Source organism: Panthera leo, chromosome D1 (assembly GCF_018350215.1).
Source record: "Panthera leo isolate Ple1 chromosome D1, P.leo_Ple1_pat1.1, whole genome shotgun sequence".
Taxonomy (NCBI): domain Eukaryota; kingdom Metazoa; phylum Chordata; class Mammalia; order Carnivora; family Felidae; genus Panthera; species Panthera leo.
The window spans coordinates 89,551,510-89,568,830 of NC_056688.1; the positions used below are offsets into that span (position 1 = coordinate 89,551,510).

General features: G+C 45.9%; 1 protein-coding gene across 3 annotated transcripts in view; it reads left to right on the forward strand.

The window, feature by feature from the left end:
• LDLRAD3 (low density lipoprotein receptor class A domain containing 3) overlaps positions 1 to 17,321 on the forward strand; it is a 263,013-nt gene that overhangs the window by 22,883 nt on the left and 222,809 nt on the right. The window contains exon 1 of one of the 3 annotated variants that reach the window (XM_042904203.1): positions 776 to 842. The exons of 1 other annotated variant lie outside the window; for it this stretch is intronic. In XM_042904203.1, coding sequence (XP_042760137.1) covers positions 797 to 842 — 46 coding nt within the window. In that variant the 5' untranslated portion in view covers positions 776 to 796. Of the gene's footprint in view, positions 1 to 775; positions 843 to 17,321 lie in introns of those variants that run through there. One more of the 3 variants, XM_042904206.1, reaches the window with a different exon arrangement.

The following is a 17,321-nucleotide window of genomic DNA, read 5'->3' on the forward strand; positions in this document are numbered from 1 at the left end:
ATCTGGGTAGGCCTTTACATTTTTTTTTTTTCTTTTCCGCAAATGGGGGCCCCAGTGTTCCACTGGGCATAGGTAGACAAGATCCAGATGAAATAACTCTTAAAGGTGTTAGCTTCCCTACTCCACTTGTGGTTCTCAGATGTCAGTCTAGGAACCACCTAGACGCTTGTTAGAAAAGCAGAATCTCCGGCCCCACCTCAGACCCCCGGAGTCAGAATCGGCATTTTAACAAGAATCCCGAGTGTCCAATGCATATTTACAGTTTGAGAAGCACTGGTCGCGGTATTCTGCTCTTGCTACTAAAAATAAAATGCATATTTTCTCATAATATTTGGTCCTTTCTTCCAAACTTTTTCTGTCTCTCCCTGGAGTGAACTAATTTTATAGTTAAGTCAAGAACTCCAGCTTGGGTCTGGAAGGCGGTGAGCGCCGCATCCTCGAGGATGGAGGAGCTAAGGGAGGAGGAAAAAGAGGGGGCAGAGAACAGAGCTCGGGCTGTTGGAAGAGCCTCGAAGCCCAGGCGGGAGGCGGCGAGGCCAAGGGGGCCGGACGCTCCGCAGCCCCGTCGGCGGCCCCTGCAGCCGGGCACGCGGGACAGGGCGCGGACGGCGCGCGCGGCGGGGCGCTGGCAAAACTTGGCTGAGCGCGGCCGGCGGCCGGGCCGGGGCGGGCGGGGCGCGCGGGGCGCGCGGGCGGAGGGACAGCGGGGGGCGGGGCCGGCGCGGCGAGGGGCGGGGTCAGCGCCGCGGCCGCGGGGGCAGCGACGGCGCCGGGCAGGGGGAGCGGCGGCCGCGCCATGTGGCTGCTGGGGCCGCTGTGCCTGCTGCTGAGCAGCGCCGCGGGTGAGTCGGAGGGCGTCGGGCGAACTTCCTGCGGGGCGCGGGGCGGGGGTGCGGCGGCCGGGCTGCGATCGCGCGCCCTCCCCGCGGCCCGGCTGCGTCTCCCGGGCGAGTGTGCACGGAGGGCGGCCCCCGGCGCCGGGCTGGCCGGGACCCGGGCGAGGGGCCGCGGCGGGGTGCGCGCAGTCCTATTGTGTGGGCGTGCGGGCCGGCCGGTGCGGAGGGCTGTGCGCGCGGGCGGGGCTTTGTGTGCAGCCCGGCTGGAGAGCCCGGCTGCTGCCCCGATTGGGCGTAGCTCCAGTGCGTGTGTGTGTTGTGTGTCTTGGGGAAGGGAGGAGGGGAGGGGAGGGGAGGGAACTCTTCCCTGATCCCATCTTCCCAGGCTCCCGGTGCTGGGCGCTGTGCGAGCCTCCCCAGGGCCTCTTCCCGCATCCCTCGCGTGCACCCTTGTGCCTCAGTTTCCCCCCTGGACGTCTGGCGGGTAGCATGGTGGCTTCTTTCCACTCCTTCCGGAGACTGTGTTTGGTTTGGGTAAAGAGAGATGATGCAGGGCCAGACCTGGGAATTATTAATCTTTCCCACTTATCCTGGGAGCAGAACGTTTGTCATCTGACCACCCTGAGTTGTTCCTCAGCGAGCGCCCAGACTGGCGAGGTGCCCGTTGAGAGTGCACCCGAGCTTCATCTGGAGGCCCTTTGGACCAGGCATCACCACAGCGGGTGCATCCTGAGGTTCTGGGAAGCAGCAAGGCTCTTTCCCTTCCTGACAGCGTGCTGTCCCCTGGAACTTTTCTGCTGATGTGGTCACGCTCAGAATTCCAGCCCAGGAGCCCTTCCTCCTCTGCCCCGGCCCGCTGGCCACAGCTGTCAGCTGCCCCTCCTCAGCTTGGCCCGCCCCCTGACGTTTATTTCTGGGCAGCTGATGCCCAGAAAGTGGGTGACAGGGCCCAGTGAACTTTCTTCAGCAGAAGCATGCTTGCCTGACATTTGTGCTATCCACTTATCTAATGTATGCCTGATTTCCCCAGATGCTTCTAGCTGTTTGCTGTGGAGGTGTCTGTGGTGGTTCATGTGTCGGGAAGTTGAGGCTCACATCACTCTGAGCTCCCCCACTCCCCCATGTGTGTTTGGAAAGAGAAATCCCCCTCCTTCCTTGAAGTCCCTGGTCCTGGTCATCCTCAGAATCCACTGGGCAGCCTTTTCCACCTCTCAGACCTGTGACATCATCCCCACCCCTGGAGACCCGTTTTGGTGTCTGTGGGTTTGCCGTGCCTTCCAGTGATGGTGGAATGGTGGTAGGTGCCATGGGGTTTTAACTCAGTCTGGGGGACAATGCCCTGTTTCTCCTGAACTGTCAGGCCAGTCCAGTGAAAGAGTCCCAAGGGGGCATTGGCAGCTATAGGTAGGTGTGAATGAGCCTGTGTGGGGGCTGTTAGAACAGGGAGCTTTCCAGGGCCTCTAAATTCATGCTCTCCATTTGCATAGCCGTGATGTGTCCCATGGTAACATCCAAGTAGGACAGTCTGGAAGCTGGCTCTTGTAGGTGTCCTCAGATTTGCTTGTGGCTCAGTGGACACTTTTTGCAATTCCCAGTTGGTACTTGGTTGCTTTGGTTGAGTCTCCATGTCTGTAAAAATAGCTGTGAAGTTAATTTTGTCCTTCTCTGGTCAATGCTGGTTATTTAATACATGGATACGTATAAAATAGCGTTACAATAAATAGTCACAGTGGGGAGGGAGAAATTGGGGGTCACAGAACCTCCTGACTGTCCGTGGTGGTGGTTTTCCATTCCCTGTGGTCATTGCATCAGTGTGGCTTTGAATCATCTTTACAGTTGTTGCTTTAGAAACTTCTAGGCAGGTTGGGTTGTGTGTGCATTTTCCGTGTTACATTAAGCATCATCCTTTTAGCATGGATTCCGCGTTGACCCAGTGTGTTACCAGAAACAGGTCTGGTCGTTTTTCTTGATGCCCCCCGGGTGCCCCTGGCCTTCCAGCCTCTTAGAGAAGCCCATGTGTGGTTCAGTTTGGGGTTCATAGTGGGACCAGAGACTCCACCCCTCTATCTCATATCCAGCTTCTTGGTCCTCTTCTGGGAAGTTGGAAAAACAAGAGAGATTATAAAAGCCAGAACTTTGGATTTCTGTCTCCCCTTGGAGAGTCTGTGAAGAAAACTGGGGTCATAGTTAGTTGAACCCTACTCTGAGTTTCTTTGTAGGGCTGGGAGGCCACTGACATCTCAAGAGCAATCCGGAGGCCTTTGTTACTCAGGAACCCCAGACACCTCCATGTGTTTTCTTTTTCTTCCTTTGTTATGTTGTTTGTGTCAGTGAAGTGAAGCATTGATTTTTTTAGCTGTTGTTATGTTTTAACGTATCCTGTGAGAAAGACTCAGCCCATCCAATGTCCAGTTTCTTTTCCCGTGGTGGGCTTGCTGGGTTTTAAGTGCACAGATGGTGAGCCGTGTCTGATGGTGACCGTGTCCTGCGGGTGGTCAATCCCACCTCCCCTTGGGCGGACCTTTGCTTCCATTCCCTGACATTCTCCTTCTGTCAGTGAACACGCTTGATTTTCCCCCCATGTGTACTCCCAGGAGTGTGAGTACTGACCTTTTCTCCTGGAAAGATCTACTTAATGGTGTGAGCGGGTAGATTTCATTATTATTTTTACCTAGTTGAGTAACATCGCGGCCCAGCCCTGGTAGATGAGACTGGGCACTGTGTACCGAAGTACAAATAAACACACCTTGTTGCTGTTCCTCTTCAAAGAGATGGGACAAAGGTTCCCTGCTGGGGTCTGAGGTGTTTTTATATGACAGCCCACTTAGGCCTTTGACCTTGATATGGGTGGGGGAGGAATAGCCGAGTGAATAGGAAAGGGCAGGATGGTCAATTCTGGGCCTCCAAGACTGGTGTAGACACCTTTTTACCAAAGTCTCCAGGGTAACTTGAAAGTGGGCTTGTATCTCACCTTCATGAAGCATTTTAGAAGAAGCTGGGAGTAGGAGAGTTTGTAGTCAAATAATCTCATAGTAAAGACTTGACCTTGCCTGTTTGCACGGGCCCAGGGAGAAAGAGGACCCAGTATTGATGGCAGGCACATATACGTGTGAGATATTTTGCTTGCCACTTTAAATGCATGATCTTGTTGAATTTTTTCAATGGTACTGTGTGGCAGGAAGTCATTTTATGGTTCACGAGAACTCATTCATACCCAGGATGCCGGAGTGAGGACTGACGCTTGGATTCTAACTCTGGCTTCTTGTTTGCAGGAATCATGCACACAGCTTCCACGCCTTTACTCCCACTTGCTTTTGTGAATTTAACAGTCAGTGAGATTGTTTCCATAAACACCCCTCCTCCCTAAATCTGTTCGCTTTGTGGTCACTGCTCTGAACTTACCAGTTGGTGTTCATGGGAAATACAGAAAATACATCTCAATCCTTGAGGAAAGATGGAACTTTTCAAAATAGCACGGGTCTGTTTTGCTGTGTTCATGGTGGGGAGGCTTGGTGGAAAGATACCATGGGCCATGGTTGGATTTCTTGACCTGAATTGTAATTACTTGGCAGGGGGGGTGGGGAGTGAGGAGGGTTGGGTTGTTTTTGTTCATTGAGATCTATATGTATACATTCCCCCTTTTTTATATGTTTATTGTATTTTACAATTAAAAAATAAAAGATGCTATATGCCATAGGCTGATGGAACTATTTTTAACTGTAAGATAGCCCCTGGGGACAAGTTTTGTTCTTTGGATCCTCTGGGATCTGTTTTGTTTGTGGAGTTTTCTTGTTTGTTCTCTTTTCCTCTTTCTTTCTCTCTTTAGAGTATTTTGGAAATGGTTGGGCCATCCTAAGTGTGCTGGTTTTTCTGCCAGTGACTATACCTGACCTCCAAGGAGATTTTTAAGATGGTTGTGTGCGCGTGCATGCGCGTGCGTGTGTGTGTGTGTGTGTGTGTGTGTGTGTAAGTAAAGGAGCTGTTCTTTCTTTGTAATTGTTGTAAAAGAATCTGCTCTCTCGGATGCTGAGGAGTACCTTTAAAAATGTTTGCTGGGAAAGCAGCCAGGTACTTTGAAGATGCGGCATTTGCTTGTCACATCATCTGCTTGATTTTTTTTTTAGTCAAAAAAAAGTTTATTTATTTATTTTGAGAGAGTGCTTGCATGGGTGGGGGAGGGGCAGAGAGAGAGGGAGAGAGAACCCCAAGCAGACCCCACGCTATCAGTGCAGAGCCCTACTTGGGGCTCGATCTCATGAACCATGAGAGCATGACCTGAGCTGAAATCAAGAGTCGGAGGCTTAACCGACTGAGCTCCCCAGGTGCCCCTGCTTGCTGTTTGATGTTGCTTACCAGAAGAAGTGGACTTTTGTGACTGGGTAGCTGCTCCGTCCTAGGGATGGCAAATGTTTCTTTCAGGTAGGATTGTTAGAGTTTCTGGACATGATTGCAGGGATGGGGTTGGTCTAGTGCAGGATTTCGCAGCCTCAGCTCTGTCGACTTTTGGGCTGCATCGTTCTTTGTTGTGGGGACTGCCCTGCCATTCTAGAACATTTAGCAGCATCGCTGGTTCTAGCCAGTAGCGGCTCCTTCCTCCTGGCCTCCCACACTTGTGACAACCAAAGATGTCTCCAGATGATACCAAAAGCCCTCTGGGGGCAGAATGCACCTCCCCCCCCCCCCCCCCGGGTTGGGAACCCCTAGGGTGAGCAAGCCCCCTTGCCATACACCTTGAGCGTTGTTACTGCTCATCCAAAATATCTTCTAGATGCGGTGGGTTGGGATGGCATCCTCCTTCCAAGGGGTCTTTTAGTCATCTGGTTTCTGCTTTCTGTTTCCACAGCCCCAGAAGTTCAATGTGAAAGTACAGTTGTAATTAGAACCGCCCAGCACTGACCCTTTCTCTCTCGCTTCCCCTTGTACCACAGTGAAAACTTTTGGGAGTTTTACATTGCAGATTCAGTTCTCCTGGGAGAGACTCCTGAGGAGGGTGACAGCTGACGCCAGAAGCCTCTAGGCTCCCTGAATGTGAAACTGGGGAGGTTCACCCTGCCTAGAAGTCCGCCTTGGGAGTTGTGTGTTGAAATCTTAACCCTGGAAGTCCCCCCTTCCTCTGCTCTACAGAGCAGTTACTGTTCTTCTCAGCTTCCCTCCCCTCCCTGTGATTCCTGCTTCCTTCCCATCAAAGGGCTTTACAACTTGGGTCGGTTGTGCAGGTGGCGGGGAAAACCATCTGTACTAGGGGCAAGATGGTTTTGGGGGAATTTTCATCTCGGACTTTGTTCTCTGAGGTCTTTTTAGAGTTTATGTGTCACTTTATAACACTCGGATTCCTTTAAGACACTTCGCCTTCCAGCTGTCATTTCCCTTTGTTCAGTGTCCAGCTTTCCTCAAGTGTTTTCCTTCCTCCTCTCCTCAGACCAGCAGTGTGCATTGTCTGCGGTCTTTTGTGCAGGAAAAAAGGAGGCTCCACGAAGAGGGATGCTGGGCTTGAAGGGAGAAGCGTGTGTTATCTTAGGTCAGGCACCTGTGCCTCCGGTCACGTCCTCTTCAGAGAGGCTTTTCCAGGGAGGAGCTCTTGCTTCCCAAGCACGCAAATGTGTGTTCCCTTTTGTCTTTGGATCAATTAGAAAATTCTTCTCCAAGTTTTACGTGGCTCTTCATCAGCGTGGCACCAGCTCTGCCCTGTCCATGCTTTGCTCGAGGGGCTTGAAGCTGCGTAAACGTGTTCATTGTCCTTGAAGAACCGGATGATCCAGTGATGGCAGTGGGGTTGTTTCCCTTCTGTCCTTATCTGGGAAGGCACTTGTCTGCAGGCACTATTGCAAAGGCGTTCTGGATGTGAGGTGTACCGACGCGCACCTGGCCTTGATGGGAACAGAGCTGCGGGGACGTCACAGGGCCTCAGCACAGGTGGATATCTTGCCTTTGGGGATATGAAATGGATGAGTCCTTCTTGAACAGGTTTCAGAGGCGGTGGCCCCATTCTGACTTGCTTTCTTTTGCTTTCCAGTTAGAATGCTGGGTCACGCGTGTGGGTGTTCTAAAACGCTTGTGGCTCTTGGCTTCAGGGATTTGAAGAAGACGTTTCTTCTGTGGCTTGTGGGCAACAACCTTCTTTATCGTTCAACAGATATGTCATATTTCTTGTGTCTTTCGTGGTATCTAGGTGCATAATAATGGCTGTCCCTCCTTGAAGGTTTTCTCTATGTGGCAGGGTGCCATGGCTGTATATACATTATTTTGTTGTAATCTTCTTGAATTAAAGCCATGACAAAAATAATACACCAGATACCTGCTTATTATAAAGATTCAAACAAAATAGGATCCTTACAGTAAAACATTAAAATCCTTCTTCGTCTTTCATTTACATTATCTCTCCTTTTCCTAAATTACTATGAACTGATATATATCATTTTAGCCCTTATATGGATTTACACACACACACACACACACACACACACACACACACACACACAATTTAATGAGCTCATATGTCTCTGTATTTGTAATTTTTCGACTTGTTGTTTTCACTTAAATATGTATTTTTTACATACATACTTAAATATGTTTTCTGTCACTTTTACTTTGAGCTATGTGAATTAGTTATGTCTGCCCCCACCCCCACTCCCGTTTGGAAACGTCATTTATTCCAAAGCATTTGGCATTACCTCTTAGCCTTAATGTGCACTACAGTAAGGCCTCAGCTCTTTGTGTGTGTCTTCCTCTATTAAGTACTTTAAAGTTACAGAATTGCTTTGCAAAAATGATGGAATTGCAGTCATTTTTCCAATGACAGATATTTGCTTCCCTATCACCACATTTTCACTGTTTCCTCACTTTTTTGTGTACACACTGATTTTTCATTAAGTTTTTTTTAAGTTTATTTTGAGAGAGCGAGAGCGAGCGGAGGAGGGGCAGAGAGAGAGAGAGAGAGGGAAAGAGAGAATCCCAAGCAGGCTTTGGGGCTCCATCTCACAGTGAGCCAAAGTCACGAGTCAGACCCTTAACCAGCTGAGCCCCCCGGGTGCCCCTAATTTTTCATTTCAACATTGGCTCTCAGTACGGTCTTTAAAAGACATTCTGAATACCAACCTCTTCAGTACTGTCAGTGCCCAGAACTGGACAGAGGTGAGGACACCATGAATGGCTGTGACCAAGTTTGCCCAGGTACCACCAGTGACCAGTAAATCACTGCTTCTGTTTGTCCTGTGCTATCACAAGATGCTGTTGGCTGTTGAGCACATCTTGATTTCAGACATATTTCAATATTAAAGATAAATTGGGTACATCCTGATTTCGATGTATTACAAAAACAAAGATATGCATTGTCTTAACCATCTTTCGGTTCTTACATATCCACCCGTTCTTTTAAAAACATCTTCTGGTATGTGTGTATACCATAATTCATTTTTTTATTAAAAATTTTTTTTTAATGTTTATTTATTTTTGAGAGCCAGAGAGAGAGAGACACAGACAGAGCGAGAGTGGGGGAGGAGCAGGGAGAGAGGGAGACACAGAATTTGAAGCAGGCTCCAGGCTCTGAGCTGTCAGCACAGAGCCTGACGTGGGGCTCAAACTCACAAACTGTGAGATCATGACCTGAGCCAAAGTTGGACTTAGCTGACTGAGCCACCCAGGTGCCCCAAATCTTATTTCATTTTCAAGCAGTTTATTCAGGTAGGTGGTATGCTTTGCCATTTTATAGATGAGGAAACTAGAAGGCTAAGTAATGTTCCCAAGCCCACAGCCAATAAAAGGTGGTTTCAGAATTGGCATATAGGACTGTACAACTTGAACCTGTGCACTTAACCGCTGGACCACTGGCTTTACTGCTCTGGCATTGAGTAGTCACTCAACTCAAGTTCATGTATGCTGGAAGAAGCAGGTGTACTCCCTAGCTTGTGCTAGACAATTCCATCATTGGGTAGTGATGTCAATATTGATTCCAGTTTATCATGTTGGATAGAATGATGTTAGCCATTAGAGTCAGGGGGCGTCCTAAATTGATTTTGTTCGAGTGGCTTGGTTTTGGCAGATTTAAACTGATGTTCTTCCATTCCTCCCTGTGGAGAACTTGTCATTTTAGGTATTTAAATTGGCCTTTGTGGAGGCTTGTTTTATTAAAAGAAACAATAACAACAAACAAGTTATTTCAACACCAGGAGACTTGCCTTTGAATGTATTAATGATGGAGAATTTTTTTCTCCCTGTTGCTGGAAATATTTTATTGGAATGCCAACCTAAAGCAATTTCTTTTTGGTCAGTACTTCCCTCAAATACTGCTGGGTTGCCAAATAGAAAGGCTCACTGTTTATAAAGTCCAGAAATAGGTTTTTTAAGACAGAAGTACAGTGCTGATTATAATATCTCATATAAAAAGAAAAACTGAAGTTTTATTCTTACTTTCTGACCCTGAGCTGAAGCTTGTATGGTTCACGTATGGGAGAACTTTTTCTGAACACTAGTCGTTGATGTTATTCATTGTGAAAGGTGAAATGTTAATATACTGCACCAGAAATAAGGTAGAAATAATTTGCCCCATTTCGTTGCCCCAAACCACAAGGTTTGCTCTTGTGGGCAGTGGGTCGTACCTTGTGAGAAAGTAAGGCCACAGGTCTGTCACATGTTAATAACTCTAGGCAGACCAGAGTGAGCTGAGCCTCAGGATTCCAAAGTGTCTCTCCCATGTCCTCTCCTTTTCATGAGTCATTGTGATATCAGGAGACTGTTAATTGGGTGGATTGGCTGGTGCTCAGATCCAACTGTGATTTTTGACAGACAAATAGCACAGTGTGAAGACAAGGTTGTCTCTGGCCTGGAGAGAGGCCACAGAGAGGGAGGGCAGCCATTTAGCTTACTCTGGAACAGGCCTTTGGGAACTGGGTGCTGGAGGAACATGGAATTTATGAATAACTTGATTGAGAAGACTTGCAAACCCAAGGAGCCAGTGTTCCACGTGGGACACTCATGTGTCTGTTGGCATACAGAAATGAAAGCATAAAGGGTGTTTAATTTTACTGCATTAAAAATCCCTTCTCGTTATTATAAGGCCCAGTGAGGTTAGCTTCGGGGATATCAGAAGTGTGTCGTCTTTGATGGCAGCCCTGGAACATTTTCCTTCAGTCCTAGCCTTGAATCAGAGCAGTGTTCTCCGGGAGTCGTTAAACTAATTGGACATGGCTGAAAAATGAGTCCCAGTCACTCTTGTAGCTCCATGGTCAGTTAAAAAAAGCCTCTCAATTGGTTTGGAAAGTTCTAAATATAACTTGTTTTTTATTTTAAAAATAAAATGGGGGACTTGGGGGCGATGGAAGGGTGATTAGCAATGTAGGGTGTTTCATCAGAAAAAAATCCAATGCCATAAAAAAGTGTCAATGCTGAGAGAAACCAGAACAGAACGGAATAAAGGGTTTTGAAAACAGATTTCATAAAAACATCAGCATAAGCTTGATGAAAAAGTGTGATAGTAGCAAGTGAGGCCAGCTGGCAGGACCTGGGGAAGCAGGCCTGGAAAGTGTGGGTGCTAATTACTGTAGAAGAGATGGAGTTAAAGAGATGGCCTGTCAGGAATATTCTGTATCAATGAAAGATAGAGCTAGCCTTGTAAGCGTCATATATAGAGAAACTGTACATCCTTGGATCTATGAAGGGGAGCAGCGATGCAGGGAGGCAGAGACTTAGCACACCCCAAATTCCTTAATGTTGCCCAAGTAGATGGTAAGGACAATACAAGAAAAACTAACAGATGTCGAAAATATAATAGGGACACTCAACGTTTGAGTTATAAACACACCAGAGGAGTTGGAGATGCTCAGACATTGGAATAGATATTCTGGGAAAGGAACGCTGTTCAGCCTCAAGGGGAGAGTATCAGGATCTTTTCAAAGTACAGTAAAACCTTGGATCGCAAATAATTTGTTTTGCAAGTGTTCCACAAGATGGGCAAAGATTTCTAATAAATTTTAACTTGATAAACAAGCGATGTCTTGCAATATGAGTAGCACATGATGCCGAATGTCACATGATTGCAACTGAGCCAATGGTCCTCTCTTTCTCTCACTGTGGAATTGCGGGTGATTGTCTCCCATGCTTGGATGCTTGGTCTCACATCGTGTTGTTTGGCAGAAATCAGTGATTTTTCAGAACATTGGAAGGTGCCCACAACTGGCATGGGTGTATTTTTTGTCACTTCAAAGCACCTGTGGACAGTCCTTTGCTTTTCCATACAAGAGTAAGCTTAGGAATGCTTTGCCTCATTCTAGGTCTGGCTGCCTGCAGATATAGACCCTTTTCTCTGCTTCCTTATTGCCAGTTAATTACATACAGTATATGACAAGAGTTTGTCAATACTGTCCTGTAGTCAACATCCATGTAAGTGCCTACAATGGCCCCCGTGAAGAAGGGTAAAAAGAAAGGCAGTAAGAAAGAGACAATCACAGTGGAAGTTAAGGAAATCATGGAGGAGTATGCACGAGGTATGCAAGTGGCTGAAATTGCAAGATTTTATAAAAAGTTTACATCTGCATCTCGTCTGCAGAGGAGGAGGAGAAAACCGGAGGAATCCCTCACTTCAAATGAGATTAGGGATATGTGAAAAATGTGGGAAACTGCAAAATTTTGTAAATATTTTGGGTAATTTGGGTATAAAACCACCACTCGAATAAGGCTGTGGAAGTGCAAGAGATGAATCTGTTTAACGACAGTGCAGTGTTGCAGTTCCATGAAATCCTCAAAAGGAGGCAAAAGCAAGTGTCATTAGAAAGGTTCCTTGTTAAAGTTGCAGGGAAAGAAAAAGATTCCATTGAGCCAATAGATAGTGATTCTGTCAGTGATGGTGAAAGTTGTTCAACGCAATAACCCCCCTTTCTCTTGTCTCCCTCACACCAGCCCCAAATGTTTTCAAAGGTAAGTGCAGGTTAACTTATTTATATTTATTTATTTTTCTTTATATTTTGTGTTGTCTTCATTGTTTTATATTACATTACAGTATTGTCATTATCTTATATGAATGTTTTTGGGTTGTGGAGCAAATCATCTGGGTTTCCATTATTTCTTATGGGGAAGTTTGCTTTGATATACAAGTGCTTTGGATTACAAGCATGTTTCCGGAACGCATCATGCTCTCCAACCAAGTTTTAATTTATAAAATGTGACTCAGCAACAATCCTGAACAGAAAAAAGGACTCTTCCTTTCTTGTGTGATTAAAGTTCCATGAGGCAGGATGGCATCAGGCAGGTTCTTTGAAGGCTGCTTAGTTGCCGTGATAGTCTAGCTCCTGAGTCAGTGCTTGGCATAATGTCAGTCACCCAATACAGTACCCGGTAGGTTTCCTAGAAGGAATGGAGGTGACACTAAGGACGTGTGGTTTTGAGAAAGAGAGGCAATTGAAGGAAGTATGAAATTTCCCTGGTCAAGCTGGTTTTGCCCTTGGGTGGCACATTGTTTCTCTTCCAGATTTTGGAACAGTCTTACTCATTTTCAAAGACCTAGAAAGGTCTTTACCAGAGATACCTGTGACTGAAAAAAGACAAAGAAGAAGAGGTCTTTGCGAGGGAACCGATGATCACCATGTTAAAATCAGGGGATAAATTAGTCCCTTGTGAGGCTGGCATGTGGTATGTAAAAAGGGTGTAGGACAGGTCAGTGAAAACTGCTTTGCGTCTTAATTCCATTTGAAGGGAGTTAATAGGGAGAAGTTACCAAGAGGAAAAAGGGAAAACAGTTCTGTTTTGTGAAATATCACTGTTAAACATGTTAGCTAGTAAGAAATTGAAGGTTGTCTTCTGGTCTCATTTCAAAGCAAATAAGAATTTGCTGCCTAAACCACATAAATGATTCAAGGAAGGAAGTGCATTAGTAAGCATAATCTTAGAAATGGAGGGTGATAGAAATACACCAGTTATAAGAGTAGATGTAAGAAAAAAAGCTGTCACTAACTCTTAACTGAAAAAAAAATCACCCATCTATTCATTACAGGAGATATAGTAAAAACCAAGAGATATAAACAGAATGAAAAGTTAGGGAAATAAAATTCATTATGCAAGGGCTACTTTTATGGTATCAGATAAGTAAGTTCATGGCATTAAGCATTAAGAGAGATAAACAGTGTTACTGCAGATAGCTAAAGGTTCATTAAACAATGAATATCTGGTTATCCCATATAAAAAGACATGAAGAATTAGGAACATAATTAAAGGGTACTTTAATTCATAATTGTTGAAGGTCCTTCAAGTATAAAATTCGTTAGTGCTTGCCAAATTTTGGAAGGTTAAAACACTTAAAGAATACATAATTTTAATGTTGCAAAGGAAATGTCCGTGGGAATAGGGGAATGCAGGTGGCAGACGGGCTGGTGTCGGTCTGCAATGGGGTGTGGAGGGTGGGCCCGGCGTGTTCTTCTGGATATTCCCAACAGCCTTTCCTCCACACACCTGCTCCCTGGACTCGTGCACGTGTTTGCTAATGGAAGCTTTGGGGATAAAAAATCCTCCCTGCTAATGAGATGAGAAAGTTGATTCAGCTTTCAGTTGGGCTGAGCAAGTCTGACACTGATGGCTGCCCAGGGCCGGTGTCTGGGCATGAGAGTTTCCAAGGGCGGCGTAGGGCCGGCCATATGGATGGCAGAGAAGATTTTTGAGAAAGTCTTTGGGAAGGAAAGTCTATTTTTGATTTTATAGATTAGTAAGCATTGATAGTATTTGAATTTATGAGCAGACATTTTCCTGGTTGAGTATAGTGGATTTTCTCCTTTAAGATTATAGTGTAAGGATTATCGTGTGGTGCTTTGCTCTTCAAAGTGTGATCTATAGGCCCACAACATCAGCATCACTGAACCAGAGTCTGCAATTTAACCAGATCCTTGGGTGATGTATGCACCCATTGAAGTTTGAGAGGTGCTGATGTAGTGGCCGAGGATACAGGCTTTTGAGGAAGTCAGCCTGGGTTCGCATCCCGCTTATTCCCTTGACCTTGGCCAAGTTTCTCAAACATTTACCAACCCACTGTGTCTTCATCTGTAAATAGGAGTAATGATGGTTGAAACCATTATTGCCATGTTGAAATAGTTGAAGTGAGATACTGCACATAAAGCGGTTCTTTTTTTTTTTTTTTTTTTTTAAGTCGTATTTATTTATTTAGAGGGAGAGAAAGCACAGGCAGGGGAGGAGCAGAGAGAAGAAGAGACAGAATCCTAAGCAGGCTCAGCACCATCAGTGAGTGCAGAGCGGCTCCAAGTCACGAACTGTGAGATCATGACCCGAGCTGAGATCGGGGGTTGGACACTTAACTGACTGCGCCACCCACGTGCCCCTAAAGCATTTAGTTTTTAAAATTGCCTACTAAATGTTACTTATTTTAATAATTACTCAGGTTTATTATAAAAGTTTGGAGAGGAGTTTAGAAAAACACAAGTTACAGTGCTACAAACTAAAGATTGTTAACACATTGGTTTATTTTCTTTTATTTTACGTATTTTTGATCATGCTGGGAATAAATTTTGGTATACTCCTCTTTTCTCTTGTGAGTATAGTATAAGCATTCTCCCTTGTTAAACTAATCTGGGGGAACAGGTGGTCTGACATCACCGAATGGCTGGGTGTATTCTTTGAAGTTGGCTATAAAAACCACCTAACCCGACCAAGTCAGTGGCCAGCTTATACATAGGGGATGATATTACCTGCCCCATCTCATTTTATGTGGTGGTCATGAGGGTCCCCTGAGGATCACGTATTCACAAACAGCTAGTGCGGCGTCTGACTCTCGATTTCAGCTCAGGTCGTGATCTCATGGTTTGTGAGATCGAGCCCCACGTTGGGCTCTGTGCTGACAGCACAGAGCCTGCGTAGGATTCTCCCTTTCTCTCTGTTCCTTCCCTGCTTGCGTGTGCACATGTGCACACATGCTCTGTCTCTCTCTGTCTCTCTCAAAACAAATAAGTATTAAAAAGAACAGCTAATAATAGGTATGATGCTGTTTGTATCTATGTTATTATAAGTGGATGGTGTTAACATGTAGGAAAAACCTAGAACCATAATTACCTACTGACTCCACAATTCTACTGTTAGGACTTTATCCTAATAGTGTGGGATGTGTACAAACTTTCAGCTAGGATCATGTGTGTGGCAGCATTGTTTTTAATGGTGAAACGCTGGAAGCAAACAAAAGACTCATGAGAAAGTGAGCTATTACATCAAATGCTAAAATACTAGGCAGACTGAGAAGGATGCTGTAGGCCTGTACTTTCAGTAAGCTGTCCCCTAGCCACATGTGGCTACTTCAGTGTAAACGGGTTAAGATGAAATACAATCGATCAGAAATTAAATTCTTCCTTCACTCCACGCAGGTTTCAAGGGCTCAATAGCCTCAGGTGGCTGGTGGCTACCTTCTTCCACAGCTCAGATGCAGAACATTTCCATCATCTCAGGAAGTTCTTTTGGATAGCGCCACTGTAGAAGAATAATTCTTACATGGAAAGGAAAATTTTATGAGACAGAATGATTCAAATTTAGAGAGAGGGAGAGAGAGAGAGAGTGTGTGTGTGTGTGTGTGTGTGTGTGTGTGTGTGTGTGTGAGAGAGAGAGAGAGAGAGAGAAATTGTCCCGTGGCGTTTGGGGAACAACATGGCATTTCCTGATTTTTCTAAGTTCATCAAATCTGGCCCTAATGGTCCCCACTCACCAGAAGCTCGAGATTCGGTACAAGTGGGTTGGTGAGGCCTCTTCCTGTAGCTTCTTTCAGGACCCTCGGTGTCTGACCTGATCATTGCTGTTGCTGTTGCTTTTTCTTCCAAAACTCGCTGCCGAGCATTGGCCCTTCTTGTCTGCCCAACACTTCAGTCCCTCCCTTCCCATGAGTTAACTCCCCTTACATTTCACAGCAATGGTTTACAAGAGTTGCGAGAGAGGAAACCACTATGCTCCCTTCCCCATTCAGATTGGTAGGATAGTGTTACCTATTAGAGGGATAAAGGCTGAAATCATTCTACGTTAAATGGAAGACAGTAATAACAACACATCTCCTCTGGAGTCATTTGAAAATGTGTGCTCTGCTTTTAATCTGGTTTGCAGATCCTAGCAGGGACTGTGCAGGAGGGCTGTACAGAGGTGGACCCTCCCTCCCCTGTCCCTTCCAGCAGTCTCTGTACCCAGGCACCCAGGCCTCAGTGGGAGTACTCCCTTCACCTTGCCAGTGGGGTCAGCTGAGACAAATAACCCTTGCTTTGACTTTCTTGGAGGTGCTGTTGGTGCCTGAGGGATCCCTGTCTCCTGTTGCGTTTTTAGAAACGATTCTGGCCCGCTTGCCCGAGAAAGGACGGTGTTGCGCGGCTCATTCCTCCCCCCACAGCTAAATGCAGCCGTTATGTGTGGAGTGTGTGCCCTTGTTTACTGTCTGGTCCTACCGTTGATTTAGACCGTGTCTGTGTTTGTACAGTTTCTCAAAGAAAGTTTCCTCTTCACCCTTCAGGACCTTGCCAGTGAATCTCCTTGTCTCGAAAGCTGCCCTCCCATATTCAACTCCCAACCACAGAATTAAGCTGCCTTTTTAAAAATTTGGTATATGGATATGCTGCAAAATGATCACTAAGTAAGGTTCACTTACCATCCATCACTTGGCAGAGTTGCAGGTTTTCTTTTCTTGTGATGAGAAGTTTTAAGATCTGTCCTCTGAGCACCGTGTTATTAGCTGGAGTCACTGTGCTATACGTTATATCCCCAGGCCTTAACTGCTGTTATAACTGGAAGTTTGTTCCTTTTGACCTCTGTCACCCATTTCTCCACCCCCACCCCCTGCCTCTGGCAGCCACCAATCTGTTCTCTATTTCTCTATGAGTTCGGGTTTTGGGGTTTTTTTGTCTGTTTGTTTGTTTTTATTTTGTTTTATGATTCCATATATACGTGAGATCATACAGTATTTGTCTTTGTCTGACTTATTTCACTTTCCATAATCCCCTCACGGTCCATCCGTGTTGCCACAAGTGCCAGGGTTTCCTTCTCTTTTAAAGGCTGAGTAATATTTCATAATCTCACTTTTTTTAAAGTTTATTTATTTATTTTTTTGGGGGGAGCAGAGAGAGAGAGGGAGAGAGAGAATCCCAAGCAGGCTCCACACTGTTGGCGTGGAGTCTGACACGGGGCTCGAACTCATGACCTGAGATCATGACCTGAGCCGAAACCAAGAGTAAGATGCTTAACCGACCGAGCCACCCAGGCGCCCCTTATACATGTTTTAAAGTGTACATAAATGCTATCATACTGAGCATATTTTTCAGTTTACTTTTTCATTTATTCTTATAATATTGAGGTCCATCCATGTTGCCGTGTATAGGTGTATTTTTTTAGGTAAACTCTACGCCCAGTGTGGGGCTCTAACTCACGACCCCAAGTTCAAGGGTCGCACACTCTACTGACTGAGCCAGCCAGGTGCCCCAATATAGACGTGGTTTTTAAACTGCTGTAAGATACTCCATTGTATGAATATACTGC